This window comes from Priapulus caudatus, unplaced genomic scaffold (genome assembly GCF_000485595.1).
Source record: "Priapulus caudatus unplaced genomic scaffold, Priapulus_caudatus-5.0.1 Scaffold20, whole genome shotgun sequence".
In the NCBI taxonomy this organism is placed as follows: Eukaryota; Metazoa; Priapulida; class Priapulimorpha; order Priapulimorphida; family Priapulidae; genus Priapulus; species Priapulus caudatus.
The window spans coordinates 524,567-548,707 of NW_014577081.1; the positions used below are offsets into that span (position 1 = coordinate 524,567).

At 42.3% G+C, this 24,141-nt stretch overlaps 3 protein-coding genes across 3 annotated transcripts in view; 2 read left to right on the top strand and 1 right to left on the bottom strand.

Annotated features, from left to right (window-relative positions):
* LOC106812182 overlaps positions 1–1,791 on the top strand; it is a 13,622-nt gene extending 11,831 nt beyond the window's left edge. The window contains exon 2 of the mRNA XM_014816008.1: positions 886–1,791. Coding sequence (XP_014671494.1) covers positions 886–1,607 — 722 coding nt within the window. The 3' untranslated portion in view covers positions 1,608–1,791. The remainder of the gene's footprint in view (positions 1–885) is intronic.
* Positions 1,792–4,321: 2,530 nt separating this feature from the next.
* Positions 4,322–22,522, bottom strand: LOC106811988 (mediator of RNA polymerase II transcription subunit 23-like). Its single transcript, XM_014815735.1, has 30 exons — positions 22,345–22,522; positions 20,308–20,430; positions 19,607–19,731; positions 19,257–19,368; positions 18,757–18,855; positions 18,136–18,240; positions 17,734–17,809; positions 17,302–17,414; positions 16,509–16,604; positions 15,977–16,162; positions 15,486–15,572; positions 14,984–15,192; positions 14,761–14,834; positions 14,158–14,326; positions 13,411–13,553; positions 13,014–13,188; positions 12,555–12,721; positions 11,910–12,052; positions 11,483–11,604; positions 10,763–10,994; positions 10,354–10,464; positions 9,851–10,006; positions 9,507–9,609; positions 8,906–9,145; positions 8,497–8,743; positions 7,864–7,948; positions 7,085–7,287; positions 6,118–6,238; positions 5,597–5,722; positions 4,322–5,174 (listed from the first exon to the last, which is right to left on the bottom strand). Exons 1-30 carry the CDS (start codon positions 22,390–22,392, stop codon positions 5,058–5,060), a joined length of 4,113 nt encoding a protein of 1,370 aa, XP_014671221.1. The 5' UTR covers positions 22,393–22,522; the 3' UTR covers positions 4,322–5,057.
* A 31-nt stretch (positions 22,523–22,553) lies between these two features.
* The window catches only part of LOC106811754 (myosin regulatory light polypeptide 9-like), a 10,475-nt gene continuing 8,887 nt past the window's right edge, over positions 22,554–24,141 (top strand). Inside the window, exon 1 of the mRNA XM_014815474.1 lies at positions 22,554–22,635. The gene's annotated coding sequence lies outside the window, so the exon portion shown is untranslated. The remainder of the gene's footprint in view (positions 22,636–24,141) is intronic.

Below are 24,141 nucleotides of genomic sequence, written 5' to 3' on the forward strand. Positions count from 1 at the left end.
GCGTGCGTGCGTGCGTGCGTGCGTGCGTGCGTGCGTGCGTGCGTGTGTGTGCGCGTGTGCGCGCACGTTTACGCAATTAAACCGATGAGTTCAACTTTAGCCCGCTGGCACGCGTCTCCTGTCTAACAGCAATTCCCATGATAATTAGGAATAATGATCAGAAATAGACAGACGTATACAGCCAGGGGCGTAGCCAGTATGTAGCACTGTAGGCCCGGGCCTACACTTTTTTTTGCCAAGTTATCTTTTTTTTTTTAAACACCCATAATTCAAATCCATAAGCTTGCTGGACGAGTTTAAGAGTCTAGACAGGAAAAACTATTGAAATGAACGTAGCAAGAATATGGTTAAATTAGGTGACCTATTCTTCTGTCATCTAGGCTGTCATTTCTATCGCGTGCCGTTTCATTCAACACTCTACCCGCCGAAAAAGACTAGGATCCGATCTTGTCAGTTTTTTAACATTTAACTCGTTCGTAACACTATTTTAACTCGTTTGTTTTTTGGGTTTAAAAGTGATATTGAATGAGGTGTCTCAAGTTAGCAAGAGGCCAGGGAACCAGAATGAACACTCGGGAAGGGCCGTTTTCGGCCATCTGGGGGGTTTGTATAAAACCAAAATTTTTCTTGTACGCTCCGCGCCAACCGATGGTGGCGCTCCGCTCAGATACTCGTGCCTACAACTTTTAAAATCCTGGCTACGCCCCTGACAGCACGTACTGCTCTAAACGAACGGACCGTAATAAGTACATCATCAACTTTTCATACCACCGCACGTCATTTCTACGCGTACGCGTGTTTACACGCACGCGCGCTAGTGTAGTTTTGCGTGTAGCACCAAGCAGGGACTTGCGTAATAGCAGACGGATCGTGTTCTACCTTCAGGCTTCATAACGGCGTCACGGACGGACACACAGTCGATGGGCGGACACTTCATCGTCCAGAGCGACTACCGCGGCACGGGCGTCGGCGACGAGCTGTTCCGCCGACGGGGCGAGTTCATCGGCGACCGCAACTTCGGCGTCAACTCCGTCATGTACCGCGTCAACGCCAACCGCCGTCTCGGCTTTACCGTGTCGTCGTTCACGGTCAACCTCATGGAGCATCATGTCGACCACGCCAAGATGGCGACCCGACCGCCGCTGCCCTCCTGCTCGGCGACGATCCAGCCGTACACGGACGACATGTACGATGACGTCAGCGCTTACGACGCTCAAATAGCCGGTCATCCGCGCGACGGCTTTCTGAAGCCGTACCTGGCCGCGCACGTCAATCGAAGCTACGTCGCCATCGAGGGTCAGTCTAAGATAGTCGGCTATACGACCATCACGCCTATGACGGGCTTGTTCAGTTTCGGTTTATTCCCGCTATACGGCGACGACGCCGCTATACAGAGCAAACTTCTGCGTACGATCGTGGCAGACCTGCCAGATGGCGCCGCCGTCGTTGCCGGTGGAGCGGCGACGAACAACAGGGCGTTTGAGATGTACACGGCACATGGATGGATCGTAGAGATGCAGGCGCTGCGAATCTACACGAAACACGATCGCGATTTTCCGCTGAAGAAAGTCGGCTCGGTTCTCCATCTCGATGTATGCGGAATATGAGTGACGAGCGCTTCAGCCAGCGCTGTACGTTCTTCTCGTGCTCAAAGCACGATAAAGGGAACCGGCTTTCATGACAAGCACTTTTACTTTTACTATTTACGGTGACGTAATCACTTTAATGGCTTGCCAAAAATTAAGAGCATTGTAAACTTATTTTATGATGATATGCTTATAGACTGCTTATTTTATGATGATATCAGGCCTGATGATATGCTTATAACTGATGCTTTTGACTTTTATGCTGATATGCTTATGACTTTATGATGATATGCTTATAGACTGCTTATTTTATGATGATATGCTTATGATGAACATTCGCTTATAGACCGTGAATAATATTTTAGTCAATCGTGTATAGCTATATTGCAGCTCCATCAGTTAATCAAGTAAACGAATATGAATTGCATACGTGAGCGTATCGGGGAAAACCCGTGCATAGTATATATGCGTTGCGTTCTCCGTGGATGTGTGTATTACGTGCGTGTTGTTTATGGAGGCTTCACCGTCATTTATTTGTAAAATATTGCCGACTAAAGTGAATACTGATGGCTTCAAATTCGTAATTGTTTGTGATTCGATATATCGAAAGATGTGTGCAGCTACATATAATTACACGCGTCTTTATTTATGCTACTAGTCACTATACGTGAAAGGCAAGTGTTGGCTAGTCGTAGATCTAGTGTTTAAAAATATGTAAACATAATATTAGAAAAAAATCAGAAATCTGAACAAACAAAATGCCTGGGGCATGGGCTCGACACTAGAGCAAGAAACCTTTTTTTCAAGCACACATGCGAAATCACAGCGTCACGTAAATTACCTTATTTTAGCTAACAATTAATTCCTTTTACTAGTCCAATTACTGCAGGAACGCTTATATTTATCACGTTATGACATAGTGGTTATTTCTTATCGTGTCCAGTCACTAAATTTCTGTTAACCATCAACACGAGCAGACACTGTGAATTTCGTACAGTTATGTTCATGTGCCAACTTCCCGCCTCTAAACAATGGTGACGGCAACAGCCGATTTTCGCTGTGTCATATCGATCGCAGCGTACGTTTGTCATGTTACTGCATCTACAAATACTCGCGCGCACACACGGTTACCGTGTACAGCCATGCATGCAACCCCTGGCAGTTTTCTGATTGATCACTCTAATAAAAGATTGGGCTAGATCCTAGCTGACACTGCAGTGAAAAGACTCGCAGGCAAATTTTTTCACCAGCACGCCATCAACCGTGCGGCGATTAAATAATCGTAGAACACTAGATTCTACAGCGCAGGGGCGGATGCATGGCTGGAGCTAGACAGTATTTTTCCAGATTTTAAGCGCACATCCCCCAAAGAGGGCACACCACCCCACAGTGGGCGCCGTTAGGCGCAGAAGCACATGGCGGGGGGGGCCTCCCCGAGGAAATTTCAAAATTTCAAGGGTCCCTGGGCACAAAAATGAGCACCATTTGAGCACACATTTAGTCAAGCAGAAATAGCTAAAAACCATATAGAATTTTATTTCTGCTTCATTTTGCCTGCGCTTTGCATACCAGCAATTAATGCAGAATGATTCAAGCACTTCCCTTCTTTTTCAGATATCAAAGCTAGTTTTGTTACCATGTAAAATTTTGATTTCCTTCAAGTCCTGTCAATGAATCAGAAGAAAAAGAAAACAAATAAAGAATATAGCCAAATTCCATCAAATTGTTTTCTGTATTTCTTAGCGCAAAATTTCGAAGGGCACTTTGAAATCTAGACCTTCCCAATACGGCAAATACGGTCTGAATCCGCCCCTGAGCGGGCACCGTTATTTTTGCGCGCGCGACGAGGAAATTGTGCGAAACACTGCTGCTCCTTTAATTATAAACCGATGACCAGAAATGTCACAAGGCAGCTTACCCACAAATTCGATTATCACGGGTCTCAAGTTCATATTGGGGTCTACCGTCTAGCATAATTACACATTATGCATTTCGCCAGAGACGGGGGATAATTGACAGGAACACTTCGTGTGCGTTGTTAACTCCCAACGTTATTATTTTCTCGCGTGTTTTCCCTTCCTCTCGCTCCTGCTCTCTCTCTCTCTCCCTCTCTCTCTCTTGCTCCTGCGCGCTCTCTCTCTCTCTCTCGCGCGCGCGCGCCTGCTCTCTCTCTCTCTCTCGCTCCTGCTCTCTCTCTCTCGCGCGCCTGCTCTCTCTCTCTCTCTCTCGCGCGCGCGCCTGCTCTTACTTTCTCTCACGCGCGCGCGCGCCTGCTCTTACTCTCTCTCTCTCGCGCGCGCGCGCCTGCTCTCTCTCTCTCTCTTCTTGCTCGCTTTCTATTTAGCACTCGCTCCCTCCCCTCTCGCTGTAGCGTACACGCTCTCGGTCTATCACATTCGCTCGATCATTCGCACTCTCCCCTCTCTAGCTATCGTTCGCTCCCGAACTGTTCAACGCAGACGCGCTCTGTCGGGCACTATAGCCTCCCTCTCTCGCTCAATTGAGTCACGTATCGAGTAACATCGTTAGCACACTGATTACAGCAAATAGGCAGACTACCTGTAAGTTACATGTGCACGTTGACAGTGTCATTGTTAGAATTATTTATTAGCTACTTATTACGTTTTCTTTGTTTTACTTTTAATGTGTTAGTAACACCTTTGCTGATGAAAGATTACAAAGATGCAGTGTAGCTAATAGTATGTCGGCAAGAAAATTACCAAATGAACTTTTTAGGATGAGGATGTTTATTGTACATAAAAATATATTCAAAGCCAATTGTATGAAAGAATATTTGTCACATTTAATACCATGATTCAAAATTATTATTATACATACATTGATTCATATCATTGCTGATTGAAGTCATAGCGAGACCTATTCATTCAAATTACTATGTACAACGAGTTCGACAGCGTTATTGTGCTTACCTATACTCTTACGATCACGAAAACAGCTATAACTATAGATACTGCTGCTTCTACAGATGATACAACAACTACTATGCTATAAATTAACATTGACTAAAGAACAGGAGGAGAACGCATCTTGATCAATTTGATATCTTAGGGTCGCACCCACCTTAAACGTCTGAGGTTATCAGTTTGCCAGCCGTTCACGTCACGAATCAGGTGTAAATTTTATTCAATATAATAACCAAGAAGTTTTTGTTTGAGAAATCGAAGAAATTGGGTACATAATACATTAGACCACGTACACAAAAGATATTCGAACCTCCACTGAACGTTTTCCAATACGTTCCATATGCAATTCAACCCCAATACGAGCATTGCAGAGCTCATTAGACTTTTGCTGCAACTGCATGCTTCCTTGGCATCAGTTTTACATATTAAGTAAAGTAAGAAACCACGCAAGGCTCAAATGGCAGTTCTGCCCCCAACCAGGTATTTTCGGTTTGCCTCTCGACGACAAACGATCACGTGACATGGGAAGCCATCTTGGCGTGACTGCTTACACTGGTTCCACCTTCACTTGCACACCATCGCTCTCGGCACCCGTGGGCGCAATGAAGCGCAGCCGCATCTGCAGCGCCGGTCGCAGACGCTTGATCACCTTCTCTGTCTCCGGCTGCAGAAGATCAAAACAAGAGCGTTTGTTACCGTGTCTGCCAGCTTTGAGCTTCATGCATTCCCCACACTGCACTTACAATCGTTATATAGATATAAGTAGAATAAAAATGAATTCATGAAAAGTTAAAAAAAATATATGTCAAAATATATTTCTAAATAAATCCACAAACTACAGATTAAATCTTTTGCTATACGTCATGATTAAACCGAACTACACTTCACATATGACAATCAAATCCGAATGCAACGTATATGACACGAACGAATACAATGTATATACGTATATACGAATACATATATATGAACGAATACAACGTAGTCTTTCTTAAGTAGCGAGTTTATAATGAAGGAAGCACAGGGCGCCTTTAGTGTAACACTAGGTGCTCAAAAGTGACACCGGGACTGAGGAAAACGGGGTACCTTAGCTCCGTAGCCGATAAACATGTACTTGATGTGGTAGAGAAGGTCACAGATGGGATCCATGTGGTATAGATGCTCGTTCAGCTTGTCTATCTTTTCTAGCATCTCATACAGACTAACAGACAGCTTAAAGGGAAAAGTCAAAGGCCTTCTTACTTGATGATTGAATAATCCTTAATTTGGATCCAACTGAGATAAACTTTATTAGCAGGACTTCTTACTTATTCAGATCAGTATGGCCACCGGCACAGTTAGCATATGCTTGTTATGTTCAGTTCATGATCATTAGAAGTTCACAGAATATCTCTTCACCCGAGAAGAGAGACGAAGTGATGATACCTTAAATAGAGGATTTAGATACGTGGAGACACACAACAGATGCTCATGGTTTAGCTTTACACAAGTGAAACCATGTAGAACGCAGTGACCAGAAAGTACGACATTCAGTTCATACTGGGACTTCTGACTTGCGATGTAAAGGAGAGACTAAGTGAGATGAGGAAAGAGTAGTGGGTGCTTACATCAAGGAGGCAGCGAGTCCTCTCCTCACCAAAACGCTGCAGGAATGGACCGACCAGGTGGCACACGTACAGGAACTGAGCCTCCGACTGCACGGCTGCCATCATCTGGTCCTTAATCAATCTGCAAGGAAGCAGTTCAATAACCTTCCTAAATGTGCTTCATCACCACACGGCAAATTCACCACTACTGACTAAAAACAAGGGAACCCTTGAAGGTACTTACATAACATTGGATGGCTTTGAGGGGGATACCACAATATTATATCGTTCTGTCGAAAGCAATATATACTAGTGTCGCCGAAACAAAAAGGCATCTAAACTAATTATTATTTATATCTTGGTCTTACTTTAGGAAACTTTCCGAGTCTGGCAAATTCCAATCTCAAGGTACTAGAGGCAGCTATTGCAGTTTTGATTCAGAGTATAGCAAAGTTTGCCAGATGAGAAAGCAATAACAAACTATTATTCCCCTCTTATCTGCATGTCACCAAGCATAGGTACAGTATGCATATTTAACTCTAATTTACAAAAGTCAGATATAACGACTAATCTTGATTAGTCTTGATTATCTACTAAACTCTAACCCAACCTAACTTTCAAATGGTAGGTGAGTAATATGTACGAAAATGTTTTAAACTCATTTCTACACATACAATAGTCATATTCAAGATCTAGTATCTATACAAGATTAAATGTACATATACACAGCAGAATAAATAATTAGCAACAGCACAGAAACAAAGGGTAGAACACCGTGTGTCTTAGTATGACAGAATTCAGCAAATCAGTAAAGTAACAGCAAACAATAAAATTAATATTTACGTCTGGCAACTGGCTAACAACTACTAACCATAATAAAAAATGTACTGTCAAAAATAACTGTATTTGTGCATTTTGGCATAGATGTTTTTACGATAGAACACTCGTTACTACTACCAGATGGTACTACCTGTCCGCTAATGCTTACTGTGGTATGATGCTCAGCTGTCCGATGCTGCAGTGGTGCCAGACCATCTGTGCTTGTCCGAGCAGGTAGGCACCGTACACCTGACCGGCGGTCAGATACATGGTCGAGTAGCGAAACACGTCGAGGCTGACGACGTCGCCATCTTGTGGCAGCCGTTGGATGTACTCGATCAACCGCGTATGCAATGTCAGACGAAAACTGTCCTGCAAAATGGTGAAATCGGGACGCAAGCGTTAATCACATACAGTAACATGGACGCAGAGTGTGGGAGTGTGGGGAAAGGGTGAGAACCAGTGCTGCAATACCAAAGCAGCATGAGTCATGACAGGACCGCGATCACTAATCGTACAGCAAGATGCTAACACATGAAGCGTATACATAAAAAGGCAGCTTTATTCGGTATACAGGAACCCGATAGGCACGTCCCCACACCCAAAGCCAAACTCTTTCTCTTTCTCTCTCTCTCTCTCTCTCTTCACTTCTTTCCTACACCGTTCGCTGACTCATTTATATCTCAAGCCTGCTCGGTTCAGAACCACTTGTCTACCAGGTCTCGCCTGCATACATACATACACACATACACACATAGTTACATACATACATACATTCATACACACATACATACATGCATACGGTTGACATACTCAGGGATATATGTCCTTGTCCACATGCTACACGACAGCACTGCACTACGGAGCATTTTATCTCAAGCAGCTGCCTGTGCGATAGCATCAGCGCAAGTAACACAAGCAGTGAGAGTGATTATAGGCAGCACTTACCGGCAGCGAGGTGAGGATGAGAGCGATGGCGTTCATCCAGCTCTCGATGTTGTGCCCAATGCTCTCCTTACGAACTGTTGGGTTGCTACAACAAACAACTGCAAATGCACGCCTGCAACACTGACATTAAAATCACACTACAGGGGCGTAGCCAGGGGTGATTCCAGGCATTCCGGAATCCCCCCGGGTTTGTATCCAAATAGCACATATCTGATATAGTATGTATATAAAAGCATGAAACGAAAATTTTAATGAAGTTTTATTAGTATATAGTAGGTTTGGAATCCCCCCTCTTGGAAGGAATCCCCCCTCTTGGAAGGAATCCCCCCTCTTGGAAAGGCTGGCTACGCCCCTGCTGACTATATCGGAATAATAAGCCGTGCTGTAATACTTCAATTTTAAAAAAGCACATATACGAGCTGGCTACTCTGTTGTTAACGCTGATTCTAGCCAAATGCCACTTAGAACAACGAAGGAACATCGAAAATAGTTGGCACCAGGGGCACAACCTAAACTAATATATCCAAAATGCAACATTTCACGATCACCGAGATAAGACTGCAGCAAAAGCTACTGAGCAACACTACAATGAGTGGCAGCCGTTCGCTTGCTCTCGCCGGCAGCGCCACCTACCTGCGCAGCACGACGTCCAGTAGCGCGTTTCCGACGATCTCGCTGCTCACCGGCAGACCCATCAGCTCGACGCAGGTGCAGTGCAGCACGTGCGCCGCCACGTTCGGAAACTCATTGAAGCGCCAGTCTACAGACGTAGCAATCGCGGGCTTTTGCCGCGCCTCGGGCGCCAATCCTCCCGGCTTGCCCTCACTGCTCTGCTGCTGCCTAGTGTCCCCACCTGGCATCGCGGGTTTACTGGACATAGCTGCGTTCGCGTCAGGGATGTAGATAACCAGTGTCTTCTGAAATTTCTTCACGACGACCACTTAACTTTGTCGTCACACTCACACGTGTTTGATATGCGATAATGTTAACGATGACTAATAACTACGGTACATGCACATCATACAAAAACTTTTAAGGATACTATTTACAAGTCTTTCCACCAAGTGGCAATAGTAATCAAGGTCAGGCGTCCACTCAATCTCTTCCAAGGGGCGCTGCATGTACTGAATGTAAGGGTCCGTAACGTAGCCTCTATCTGGTTGCTCGTAGTCCATCAAGGCACCATAAACCGTCGACAGCAGTTTCTTTTTCAGTGCTGGTCGGTCCCTTAACTCTTTCTCATAGTAGTGGAGTGTGTTGTACAAGTATGTCACGGGCCGATCTGAAATGTTGTAAAGTTACAAAACAAAATCACACCATGAACTGGAATATACGGATAAAACACGGACTAGTCACGGAAATGGTGCAAAACGCACGGAGAGCTACGGAATATTCCGGAGCTAATTACAGTTCGTAGCAAAATTCACGGACTCCTACGTACTAACCACGGACTGCCAATTAAGAACTGTCTAATCTCGGCGAGTCCGTGTTTATTACGTACGGTACATAATCCGTGTTTTTTTCAGCCAGCGTGGCGCCCACACACCAGCAGTTGGAGCATCACCATGCCCGACAACTTGCAAATGTAATTTCATGATGACGTTACACTCCCTGTGCCCAACTATCCCTGGTGGAACACTCACCGTGAAACTTATATAGACCGCCAAGACAGTCGAGGATGGCTTCGAGGGATTTCGACTGCACTGGCGGCAGTTCCAGAAAGCGATGTACGACCAGGTCCAACACCTGCCAAGGACACACACACACACACATGGAATCACACGAACCATCAGGGTCTACAACAGCAGCTGATACGCTAATGCTGACACCAGCTGTGTGGCTAAGTCAGTGTTATTTAAAACCATTTCAGCCTGTAATTAATTGCCAACGAGTATATTATAACACTTCTTGGTGTGTAGTTTCATGATGAGTGTTGAATGTTGTCTTTATCACTTTTCTTTTAACACTACACGAGAACGCCACGTACCGGCAGGAACCTTAGGCAGACATTACTGTAGTAGACAGGCAGACTCTGTGTCTGCGATGGCGCTAGCTCTCCCAGCCAAAAACGCTCTGGGTATTTCGAGTGGTAGGCAAGATGCTTCTCGTGCCAGTTTGACTGCAGGCAATGGTCCGCTGAATTCTACACAAGGAAAGTGTTCGCACTGATCTTTAATTCACACGCACAGCGACAACGCTGTTAAGCCATGAGTTGCTTGCTACCCGGTTGTTGCTGCATGTGCACAACAGAAGTGCACTTTCTCAATTTTCTCAATCCACCAAACACAGCCGTTGTTGCCCGACAATTATTCATTAATTAATTTTTTTATTTGCTATTTACTGGTGGTCTAAAATTGACAAAAGATGCTAAAGATGCCAAGGTAATGCCTTTAAATGAAAGTACATAGGTCCGGCAACAAGGGCATGGTGCATGTTATCTCAATATCCCACTTTATATAAAGCTGATGTGACAGCGGTGGAAAAACATACCTCTTTCACAAAGTCATTGACTCTGTTTCTAAACTCGGCCGGTTTGATCAGTAACAACCTAATGACAAGGAAACAGACTGGTGCCTCGTTGCCCTCAAAGCTACGTAGTGCCTGAAACACATGTAAAACAGTACCTGTAATAACAGAAACAGTCGCAGCACCTGGTAGCTGACAGAATGCCAACTACGTAGTAAATGATTTATGTTTAGAAAATTGAATAAAATATCCTGCAAGTCTTATTCGTTTTTCTATGTGATAAATTTTTGGGCCCACATAGAATCTTCACATGTAGCCTACTCCTCCCCCTGAACACACGGAATCACGAGGTTTTGATCTAACATTATAGCATGCTATCACTACTTTAGTTACTGGAAACCATCACGGCAATGGTGAACAGACAGAAACTCACTAAGCACAGAATGAGACGATCTAGAGTTACAACGTTGTACTTCCAGATGAGATCGCTCAGTGCCTGAATGTTGTTGTTCATCTGCTGACTCTGAGAGGTGGCGCACTCTAGTACCAGGAAGTCGCAGAACATACGCAGGTGAGTAGCGAGCTGCCGTGGTCCGATGCGTTCCAGTACTTTGTAAGCAAATGGCGTCATCCTCTCTCCATCCAAGATCACCTTCCAGAGGATGCTGGCCGGGGTTTCACAATATTGTTAGTCTTTTATTGTTGTTCTTATCACTATCATCACTATCATCACAACCACACTATCATCACTGTCATTGTCTTCATCTTCATTGTCATCTTCAGCATTATCACAATTTTATTATTACAATTTATTATACAAATACTAATTTTAACTCACACAATTAGTATTCATCATCAGTGACCCGCTATTCTATAACGTCAGACTGACAGTAATCTGACTTGAATGACAGGCATGTGATCATCAGTCACTTTGCTACAACACAGCTGCTGATCGAACTACTACTATCTGTAGATTCGTTCTCATCATTTATTTAATTGACATTGGTTTACTTGCAGGCGAAAGAACATATTATTGTGCCATGTACAGCAGTCCCATTAAAGCTACCATACTACTGCTTTACACAACACCTTATTATGATAAAATAAATAATGAGCATGAATCTACGGGTAGAAACAAACTAACAGTATTTACCACAGAAATATAGGTGGAGTACTCTGGTGAGAGAAATGGTTGATGATGTCATTCTCGTTGTTCATCGTTTTCCATTTCTGATATTCATGCTCGACTGTTCTTTTCAACTGCTGCTTGTTTTCCTGAGACATTTATACAATACTTGTCTAACTGATGCGACATTTACTCAGCAGATATATGTTCAGAATCTTGCAGCTTTGTCAATGTATTACATATCTAATAATTGTATAAGCTACTATCTAATGTATGCATGACTAACGACTTCAAATAACACACAACTTAAAGCACCAAATCTTAGCATGGGACGCGAGGCACATGAGCGCAGTTAGTTGAAAACAATGCTCAGCAATAAGCACGAAACTTCTTAGACAAAACATGCTCCTTAATAACGCCTAGTAAAGCACACGTCCGTGCAAGGCCAAGGTACCTTGGGCACGTTATATTTCTGGAAGAAGTCGCTCAGTATTCCAGGGAAGCAGTGCAGTGTGTGTGATGACCAGCTGTGGGGAGTGTTCGTCATGATCGTAGTCAGTATGTCCATGCACCAGCTGCCAGACATGTTAGCTGTTCCTGTTGTAAGCATGAGAATGTACAATCACTAACAGCATTGGGTACATAGAAGACAGAACAGTTATAGATTGCAACAGATGACAGTCAGGAACAGCAAGAAATGACAAAACAACAACAGTGACAAACACTAGTATACGACATAACAGTCACAGCCAGCAGTAACGGAGAGAACAGTCACAAAAAGCCATAGACGAACCTGCAGTAGCAGCAGCAGCAGCAGCAGCAGTAGCAGCAGCAGCAGCAGCAGTAGCAGCAGCAGCAGCAGCAGCAGCAGCAGTGGCAGCAGCAGCAGCAGTAGCAGCAGCAGCAGCAATGTTACCCTTTACTTTTGCATGTAACATCACACATTATGATCCAAAATTAATGTCACTGTTTTTGCCATTTCAATATAACTTGATACTATGCAGTCAATGTTTGCATTAATTCACATTCCGTCATTGTTACTGCTGCTAGCAACAATGTCACCATCACTTACATTGCTAGCATACATGCCTACACCTACCTGTGATGTGCATGGACCTAGCTAGTGTTAACACCAGTGCTCTGTTCAACTCCTCACTGTCTGAACACAGACTGACAGTCTTTGGTTCGCTGAGATAGCGCGAGAGGACTGGCTGTACCTCAGCCGAGCCTAGGCCTGTGATCAACCTTAGTGCAGTATTCTCCACACTGCAACAGCAACACATGAACAACTAAATCCCACACTGCAACAGCAACACATGAACAACTAAACCCCACACTGCAACAGCAACACATGAACAACTAAATCCTACACTGTCACAGCAACATGCAAACAACTATTCCACTGCAGTCCACACTGGCACACTGTAATAGCAACATGCACACACGCATAGGCCCACGCACATGCACACGCACACGCACACACACACACCCATACAAGGACATTTTAATACTGATTTTCAACATCACGCATCATTGGCAATCCTATGTTGTTGCCTACCTGAGGTGGAACTGCACCTGGTTTGCTTGTGGCCTAGCAGCCATAGAGTGCAGGTTACTGAGTAACTGCACGCGAAAGTGAGCTGGGACATGGTACAGCCTGTAAGCAAACATCTCTAACAGGGTGTTTATGATGCCATACGCATGATGCTTGAACACTGTAGGCAACAATTTACCTGCAGAAAAATTATGAAAATGTTACGAACCAATAATTAGTACATTTTAGGACTTATTTCACGAAATGATATTCTGCCATTGATGTTTGTCATTTGTGTACATAATTATTGCAGTATTTATGATTTATTATATATGCTGAAGAAATGTGACTTAATTAAATTGGGTCCGCGAGTCAATAAAACATTACACCTCTGTTTACAATGATTGTAGCAACACAGTACCTATGAACACTTTGATGCCCGCTGTCTCTACCTCAGTGTACACAAGCAAGCGACTGTACGTTTCCACAAGTGCTGGCGAGAGAGCCAGGGGCGACTTAGATGAGGCCAGTTGTATGATATGCACAACGACTCCATTGATAAAACTGCAAGAAAATAGAAACAATTAATTTCCTGCGTGAAAGCAAGGTGAGGCAGAATCTATAAAGATTACCAGGCTGTTTGAATATCTACTATCGGTTGAGCAGCCATTATCGAAACTAGAGTAAAAGGTGGAGCAATAGTGCCAATTTGTTTGCCAATCAATACTATCTAAAAACTCACAAGGTGCACACACAAAATATGAAAGCATCTCTCTTGCTAGATGTCTATATTTTTTTACAATTTGACTTGCCACTAAGCTGTAAATTTGTTTTTAAACTCATATGTTGCGGTTTCCATCATAGTGCTATACTCAATACGCCCTCCTGGGTTGGATGCATCAAACCCATACATCAATGCCAACCCTTCCACTGCTACTCATATTAAGCTAATTAAACTGCAGCAAGCAACCCACTGTGCTCCGCCATAACATCCAGCTAAGTGTGCATGTTATCAGTACCCATCAAAGGGTAGGTACAGCCATTCGTGCATCAGAATGCACTCATATACCATAGTACGGAGCACACAGAGGACAGTCAGCATAAAGCGATCAACTAGCTGCTGTAGACAGATTGATAGCATGGCCGACCACGTTAAGTACTGTGTCACCTGAGTTTAGTGTGTACGGTCAGAGAGTCAAGTAGAGTGATGGGTAGAGGCTGGGCGGGTCCTTCGGCAATGCAGTTTTGCCCCGGCATCTGTGCGTTCTGGTGATGCTTGTATGTACTCTCCAGAAGCATTGTCATCGGCACCGAGAACAACTCGCTCTGCTGCCCATCTACGCATTCAAACAATAACCTTCCATCATGCATTTGCAGGAAGTACCATGCACCGACTTGCATCGCAGCATGCTAGTGTGCAAGCGATTACAGTCAAACCTATGTATATTCACTGTGTAACTGCCATCCAAGGGAAAGCCCAAGCATACTTTTTAGACTGGTTTCCATTATGTATGCATGCACAGGTCGAACCGAACATGCAAGTCACCATATTTGGTTGAAATTCAATTGCCAGTCAGAATTTTACAAACGTGTAGTGACTGTCACTTATATCCCATTATATCAAGCAGCAATATCCCACTTTTACAGAAAATCATTTTATTCATACAAAGATGATACATTAGATACATTCACATCTTCAGAAACTCTCTCGTGCAGCAGATGTATCGGCTGCTCCTGTTGTCACAGAGAAACAAGAGAACACTACACTTACATGCATTACATAGCAGTGCCACGCGGTAGTCCAGCGTTGAGATGTTCTTCTGTCGCAAACTCTGCTGGAGAAACCTACAGAAGAAAACACTGGTCATACCACCATTGTTACACTAGATCCGCAGTCAAACACACCGTATTATGTGCACCAAAGCCACCAATACAAACTAGCGACAACATAAATACATGCAGCACACAATTATCAAATGCCCAAGTCTTCATACTCAATCTGGTTCTTGAGCGCGTTTGGCAGCGCACGTGGCAATCTGGCATTTTCTGGCGCTTGTGGTTTCTTGTTGAGCAGGAACATCCATATGCTTGCTGCTGCCATCTGCTGGACACACCGTGCATTCGTGACATCGGGGATAGGTAATATATCACGTTCCGGGTAGAGCAAGTCATACAGACGTAGCACCGGCAGAAACTCGGACAACTGCAAACAAACATACCATTTTCAAGGTCTCTCGTGACTCTTGATTTATCATCAGTGACTGTGGGTACAAGCATCCACCCCATCTGACCACCTTAAGATGGGGTGTCCACAAAGTCCCAAATTGCATCATCCAAGTTTCTAATAGTAATCTCTATGACACTCTGCTTCTTTCACAATACATTATAAATTGCCTGATTAAACATGCATTGGCAACAATGGCTTGGGTACAATGGCTTTGGTAGTTTCATAAAAGAATTGATGTGTTAGATGTTGTTGCTACCATAACAACTCACCGGCTGTTTCTGAATGCTAATGGAGATATATTGTAGCAGGAGCCACATCAGCTGATCACGGCCTTTGGTCATGTTCTTGTTGGCAAGCTGCCAGGGAATGTAAAGCAATAACTTATTATGGTTCCATAGAAATGTTCTGTATAGTTCTCATATAAGTTAACAAGATATCTTGAGATTTTACATGTAACATAAATCAATAGATAAGATCCAATTGCAAAGAATTTCATCTCTACTAGCTTCTTACATACTTCCCTGGCATTTCTAGTAGCTAAACTGGCTACTCATAGCTAGTCAGTTACATAAAATCCAAGGCTTTGAGATATTACCATTAATACATGGATCTATTATTGACTGTGATACCATACCTACACACTAATATCATCCTTGCCTGTGCACGCAAACTAACTGCTATATGCTTAATCATTAAGTTACTAGTAACATTAGTAATGCAGCCGAAATCACATGACTATATCTTGCTGGTGCATGTTCACCTTGCCATGAAGAGCAGTAACAAGATCTGGGAAGCTGATAAACTGGAAGAGGAAGAAGAAGACCATGTTGCTGGAGAGGGTCTTCCACAGTGTGTTCACATACTCCGCATCAGAATCGGACCTTTCCATCGCCGTGACGATAAGCTCTGTGAACTGCTCCTCTAGAGTGATGCTCCTCATCTGATGCTGCAGCAGAATTGAAGATATATTACTATCTAAGTAATAGAATTACATGATGCTTATGAAGCACATTGATGGCTGCAGAAGGTTGTACACCTATTACATACATAATTGTATATTAAATAAAAGCTTGTGTGTGTGTGCGTGCGAACGTGCGTGCGTGCGGCTGTGTGTATGCATACGTGCATGCGTGCCTGTGTCTGTGTATCTGTTTGTGTGTCTGTGCATGTGTGTATGAACCCATATACGAGGTAGCTGTTGAAAATGCTTAGACTTATAAGTAATCACATCACTATTATTTAGCAATCTTGTGTAAATAACTACAATACAGACTGTTTAGACCAGTGCTAACCTGCTTACTGATCCCTAGCATGTTGCAGATCATGTCCCGTGAGTACTGCTGCTCCAGAACATACCTCACTAGTGCCCGCAACGGTTCGTATACTTCCTGAAGCAAAAGATACGACGTCTAAACATGCTAGACACGTCCAACCGAGTCCAAACACGCCTCGGACGACATAATGTGTGCGTCCATCGCTAGTGATGATGACCACTGACACTCCTTAAGGTTGGTTTCATATGTTGTGCTTCCGTAGATGGCTAATGAGGCTTATCCGAGCACTGAACAGTCTCCCACACAAGGCCGTATGCAGCAGGGGGGCAGCAGGGGCAGTTGCCCCCCCTAGAGATTTTCAGAGTATGCCTTTTAATGGGACAAATAGGGCAATAGAGGGCGTGGGGAGTACCTTTGCCGCCCCCCTACAGAAAATTTCCTGTGTATTTGCCCCCCTACAGAAAATTTCCTGCGTACGGCCTTGCTCCCACAAGATGGGCAGGTGTGATGAGAAGTTGCAGAGATAACACTGCTGGCTGCACGCTTATTTCGTAGGCGTCGCTTTTCCTCTGCATCAGCTTTACGTTTCTCTTCAGCCTGTGTGGCTCCCAGACTAATGAGCCCACGCCAAGTTGGGCAATCTTGGGCAGTTTGCTCCCATGTTGCTGTGTTGATGCTAAAGGACTTCAGAGAGATCTTTAGTGTATCCTCGGACGACATACAGATGGTAGTAATGGCAATGGTGTTAATTCGCTATGACCGAGGCACACAGTAATCACAGAAATAAAAAAAACAAATAACGGAAGCCTACCTTGTCATATGGCAGGCTTCCACGAATCGGGAATCGTAGCGATGTGGGATCCAGTTTCCAAACATTCCCAGCCTGAACAGCATAGCCAACCACAGGCAACAGCTTGTTAAGTGCTGTTAACAGAATAAATCAGCATAGTTTACATACTTACTGCATGCATATTACACATCTTTTTGTGTATATACTTGCATACATATATAAATCATTTGCATGGATATATTAGGAGTAAATCAGAGGCTCATTTTCAAAAGCATCACAAGTAGTTATGACAAGTCTAAAATGTTACAACTTTTTAAAGTGAAGTGTCGTGCAAACGTTATGTCATTTGAGACTTATAATAGCTGTAAGTACTTATCTTTCTAACCACGGTCCCAGCGTAATAGTATAAATGCAAACACTAGTACAGATATAAGTACACAGGGCTTGACTCACCACTGCCTGCCATTGTGACCATCTGTGCAGTCGGCTTGAAGCTGTCCACAAAGTCAGAGAACAATTTTCCAATCCTCTGTAAATGCAAAATATCCAGCACTGACCAATGTTTATAACAGAACTTGAGAGTGAAGAGGCAGCTGCAATGCTTAGAGAGCACCATGCACATAAACTGCTGAATAGGATTCTATTTTCATACCAGAACTTTGTGTGTCTGTTCTCTATCTTAATTGCCTTAATGATAAGTTAATAATCATGCCCATCTACACACACTCAGCTATAGAATCTTATCCTAACATGCAACACTATTTCTCATGCATGACAAGTATTACATATATTCTTACTTATAATTGTTCATGTAAAATTAACTGCTATATCAGAATAGAACTGCTACTTCCTCACCCAATGTGGCCACTTCTTTCCTTCTGGAAAGAGTTTCATGATCTCCGTGACAACAAAGTAAGCAGGAAGCAGGCAAGCATTCCTATCAAACACGTATGCCAGCACCTAAAGCAAGTGGCAACAGGTGATAATTTGTGTTATGTGTTGACTTATTTCACGTCACACCTTAAAGAATTAGAAAGCGTTTCACATCAATGAATATTAAATGCAATTATCTTCTTTTCTAAATGTTGCTTAGGCATGGTTCCTACACACACACACACACACACACTACTCACTATGACTTTAACTAGAAAGTGATTACATGTACACCTTCTAAACCTTGTAATGGGAGAAAGACAGACAGCGCTAGAGAGAGAGGGCACACAAGAGAGTTAGAGCGAGAGAGAGAGAGAGATATATATATAGAGAGAAAGAGAGCAATAGAGAGAGAGAGAGAGGAACAGAAAGAGGGAGAAAGAGCTAGACAGATAGGGAGAGATAGGGATAGGGAGTGAGGGGGAGAAAGAAGGAAGAGGGAGAGAGTGTGTGTGTGTGAGATGCTAAAATAATTGAGGAAGGTATTAACAAAGAAGGCATGACATGATCCAAGGTACAAACACAGGGGGTAAATGTACTTACATTTTCAACTGCATCTATCTGAGTGAGTACGGCGACATTGACAACAGCCGGAACATTTTGTAGGCGACTAAACAGCAGCTTCAGCATGTCCCGCACACCCTGTAGACAGATTGCACCCTTCTAAGTTATCAACAGATATTATTTTATACGGGTGAAGATCACAAGAATTACAATAAATTTCTACCAGTTGGCAAATGCCGACATCTTGGCCCCACCACACATTCAATATCAAAAGGCTACACATTATTGTGCCCATTGAAAGCATGGCTTATAATTAGTATTAAGATTTACAAACCTCAATATTACAAGTCAATGATCTGACACTCCAACTAGGAACCATTGGCACATATCTTATAATGATACCCAATTTAGATTAAAAAAAGATTTGATAAGGTAATGGTTAACTTCTTTCTTTTAACATAACTAAATAATGATCAATTACTATATTTTATTCTAATTGCAAGTAAGAAAATATATTGCTAGATTCAATAAAAGCATGCCTTGTAGTCTACCCCTCCTATGATACGTCGCACAAGTTGAAAACATTGACACCAGAGGGCACTTGATTGGTATTGCAGCTTGTCACTCATCAGTATTGTCTCACAGACCAACCTAGAAATAAACGTGATTGAAGCTACAGGTGCAGATATATAACACATACATGTAAACATTTAATAAAAATGTGACTGTTGAATTTTAACATCAGACGATAAATAATACACATCAGATAATTCAATGACACGATATAAATGTATATATATATACGAAACCTTTTCAATGATTTTTAACACATTTTACTGAAAAACTTTAGTAAAGAGTTCCACTGGTAATAATAATTAGAGAGTTATACTTGGCATAGACTACATTATGCTCCACCAGGCCCTCCAAGACTCCAAGGAGCACCTGACTCCGCTGTGGGTTCACCTGTGTTACGGCATATGTTACCAGAATTCGTACTGCAAGCTCCACATTTTCCTGCAATGCCAATCCGACCATGTTAAAACCTTCTCCATGACAAAAAAAATTCATTCAATGCCCAAAGGGACATTTGCCTCACAAACGTTTTTTTATAATCTTCTATAATATTTTGTGTAATTCAAAAACCAGGAGGTTATTTTTGCAGAATTCAATTATTCTTCCATGCCCTGCCTGCCATCGAAGGTGTTGACGATTCTGCTGGTAACTGCCAGAGTGTTTGTTTACATCCCCAGTGGACCTGTTGAATCCTGATTACTATAGATTACTGGATATGAACCCAACCCATATCATGAGATCATCTGAGCTACACGGCTTTACCAGTCCCTAGGTTAGATAGGCAGGTATTTACACGCTAAGAAAATTTTAGATTATATTATCTAATATCAATTAATTATGTTGCCTATTAGTTTTACATTATATTGACATGTATTATGTATCAAATCAAATTACAATTAAGTGAATCAGTTTACCTGCCTTAAATTGAGGTGCGTTTTAATTTATTTTACTCTGAATGCCAAAACCACTAAGCAACCGGCCTGTGATACCGATGAACACAATATATGATGGACACACCGGGCCTGTCTGTGTGAAGAGGATCTGTCGCAGCTGCTGCACCGCTTGCTTCTGCATATACAGTTCATTCTCTTGGCTTGGAACAACGTAGCCCACGAACACATCACTGAGACTTTTCAAGTTCTAAAAAAATAACGCAATATATAGAGTATGATAATCAATGCGTTTATGTACTATTAATCAGCATAATATACGAGGTCAGGAGATTTAAATAGAATGAATAGTCTAGGTTGTCGAGGAGAGGAATATTTACTTAGAAACAAGTTGCGTCAGCAGGGGAGACAATCGTACCAGCCACGGAATCTGCGTGGGGAGTAGTGTTTTGACGACACGTACTTAACAACGGCGTGAGGTGGGGGCGTTGCCAAGCTACGTATACAGTAAAAACCCGCGTATAAGAACATAGATTTGTCCAAGTTAGCCTCAATATGTTCTTATGTAAATGGTGCTTACTGAAAAATTAGGCTCAAAAGGTTCTTAAATAGGTTCTTAATTGTTTCTACTTTTAATATGTATAAGCTTATACTTGATTCAAATTGTGTTAAATTTTTCTTACAAGGACTGCAATTTTTGCTAATTAATACCCATGATGGGCTACAGTGTAAGTTTTTCAGTGCTTACCATACTGTATGATACAGTATGTATACAAGTATGTAAAGGGAATAGGAGAACGAGGCTTCAGGTAGGTAGAACTACGGGTACCAGGAATAAAACAGGAAGGAAAGAAGAACGAGATTTCAGGTCGGTAGAGCCAGAAGCGACTACGAGAGAGACACCCTTGGAGGCTACCTAGGTCTACGCGAAGAAAGGACGACGGGGAGAGGAGAAGACGAAGACAGCGACGCGTTAATTCTTTAATATTAGTCTAGTAGTTAGTTAAACAACGTAACAGCGCTTCACGCTGCACTGATAATCGCAATAACGGCGAACCAGATAACTTATAGCGCAAGCTAAGTAGTGTAAGCTACAAATACGAGATAAATACAGATCCGCGGCATATACGAATGCAGGGGAATTATTCGTAAGCTAGTAAGAAACAATAAAACTATAACCGTACAGTTAACCAAATATAACTGTGTTCTGTTTTACTGGTACAACCTGTCATACGCTACTGCATCACCGTCCTGCCTAACGCCTAACGGCAAGAGTAAACAATGAATCCACACAACTAAACACGGGTTAACTATATAACGCCTGTCATACCGTAGTCGGCTACACTTGCAGCTAGGACCTGCATACCTCCCAAAGTTATACTCGGTCAGGTTTTTAACACATTCTAACTCTAAAACTGTTATGTTAAAAATTCTTAAAATATTTACATAAACAGGCAAGACGGTTGTCATTTTGAATACAAAGTTTTATTTCCTATCGTGGTTTATTTCAAAAGTTATATCAGCCGAAAGTTGCTACCACGCCTGCTAGATTGCCTGTGCCATATTGTCTATATTTGACCAGCCAGTGTTGCAATCAAGTCAAGGTAGCAAATTTCGGCTGATATAACTTTTGAAATAAACTATGATAGGAAATAAAACTTTGTATTCAAAATGACAACCGTCTTGCCTGTTTATGTAAATATTTTAAGAATTTTTAACGAAACAGTTTTAGAGTTAGAATGTGTTAAAAACCCGACCGAGTATAACTTTGGGAGGTATGCAGGCCCTAGCTGCAAGTGTCGACTACCCCCTAGTGCCACTACAGTACACTACACTAGTCTATAGAATACAATGTCTACACTACAGACTCAGTCTAGAATCTACAGTAGTCAGTACAGTATTATGTCATAACATTGATAATGATAATGTGTGATGTGAGATATGTGATGTGCAATGTGTGATATTGTTGATGTGTTAGTGTTGATAATGTGTTAATGTTGATAATAAATGTGTTACTGTTAATAATCATTAATGCCATTATATTTATAATCATAATAATGTAATTAATTATAATAATATTAATAATATTATTATTAATAATAATATTAATATAAATAATAATGTGGAATACCGGTACGCCAAATACAATAGCAAATTAGCATACCAATATTTCTTTAACGACATGGCCAATTTGCTCTTCAAGTGTCGCCATAATCACTCTAGACCCATATCAAGATTATCACGACGAGGTAGTCAAAATTACTCAAGAACGGGAGCCTAAATGTATCAATACAATCAAATTGTATCAATACAGTACTTTTGTGGGCGCTGCCATTGTGAGATGTTGCAATGGATGACGGGACGGGACCAGGATGAAAGGGGGCGCTGCTACCGTTGGTGGCACTTCCTGTTTGGGTGTGATAGAAGACGTTAAGTTTTCTGGCACAATTTTCAGGTAATCGTAGTTTTGCGCTTATATTTATATACTTTGACAAGAAATTTTTTCTTGTGACAGAAAGCAGAGATAGAGCAGCATTTTTAAATATAACTGTGTTCTGTAAGAGCCAATTTTCTCGTAATTTTACATATTTGATACATGACACTGACAGTGACTGATGTCTGATGACTCATGAGTCATCATTCCGACGAATTTCTGTGCTTGCCTTTATCTCTTACTCGTCTATTATAGACACATGTCTTAGCCTTAATCTCTGTGAATTTTGAGTCTATTGAAGCGTGATTAGTCTATTTAATTAGCAAATATGCACGCGCGTCTATGACCGGTGAAACGAATCGTCACAATCGAATTATATTTTTATCCGCCAATCACAGGTCGGAGCAATTCCTCTGTTTAGATGCATGTGTCTTAGTTAAGAAAGTTGGTGGTCCGCTTATTTACTAGCAGTGAGTAACAAAATAGTATACAAAAATAACCATTGGCATTAACAGCATACATGTAACTAGATACAATAATGTAACCAAAACCCGGGATAGGGTTACAACGCGTCGCTATGGTTTTCTGTGGAGGAAATTCAGGGAACCCCTGAGTGAATCACTCAGGGCGGTTTGCTGGTGCGTTTTAAGAGACTAGAACTTCCAAACTGGGTTTATTCTCAACACGAACCTTTCTCCGCTATCTTGGAACTTACTATGTATCACAATACTCTGTATTAAACTAATATAACCTGTTACAAAAATTCGAAGTGACGAGCGGCGAATAAACTAAGCGCCATTTCTGTTGACCTGTGACGTACTTCGGTTTGAAGAGGGGATTCACCGACCAATCGGAGGGCGCTGCATTTGCCGATCGCTATGCGCATTGGGAATGCGTACGTCACCCCCAGATACGTCAGTGAGATGGGTTTCCAAAACTATCATGATAGTGCTGATGTTGTTTGGGCTCAACTTGATTAGCTTCCTCTTTTTTTGTCCACTTTCTCCATGCTAAACTTATAACTTTCTATAAAATTTATAATGGCCAGGTGAAGATTGGCCTGTTCGTTGCACTCGATTGTCTGAGTGTGATCATTGCTTTCGACATGTGCCATCTTCTAAGGATCCCTTTAAGTTTAGCTTATTTGTTTCTGTCATTCCGTATTGGAATTCTCTCCGTTTGTTTTTAGTAAATTGCAAATTTGCTGCTTTTTCTATTGCGATCCACGGTGTTGATCTGTCTATTTGAACAACTTGTCTCTCTGTTGTCGATGTAGTCCCTTGGACTTTGAAGACTATTACTTATGAGGTTACAGTATACCCTACAACCTACTAGTGACAGTGCGTCTGGAAGTGCACTGTATGTTGTTTTATGTGGTGCAGATTTTATACTGTACTGTACCCCTATTATTATAAATAGATATGTATCATAGTTATTACCTCCGCCAGGGGCGTGGCGGAGGTTATGTTTTCACCGGCGTGCCATTGAGTGTTGATATGTGTGTGTGTGTGTTACCATGCACGTTTC

Bases quoted from the DNA above. Each gene is read 5' to 3' on its own strand.
- LOC106811988 (XM_014815735.1), bottom strand. From the start codon at position 22,392: ATGGCGACACTTGAAGAGCAAATTGGCCATGTCGTTAAAGAAATATTG. The intron at 13,189-13,410 runs GTACTGTGTTGC...ATTTTTCTGCAG, and splicing joins GGGCATCAAAGTGTTCATAG to GTAAATTGTTGCCTACAGTG. The intron at 5,175-5,596 runs GTACCCCGTTTT...GATCTTCTGCAG, and splicing joins TTATCGGCTACGGAGCTAAG to CCGGAGACAGAGAAGGTGAT.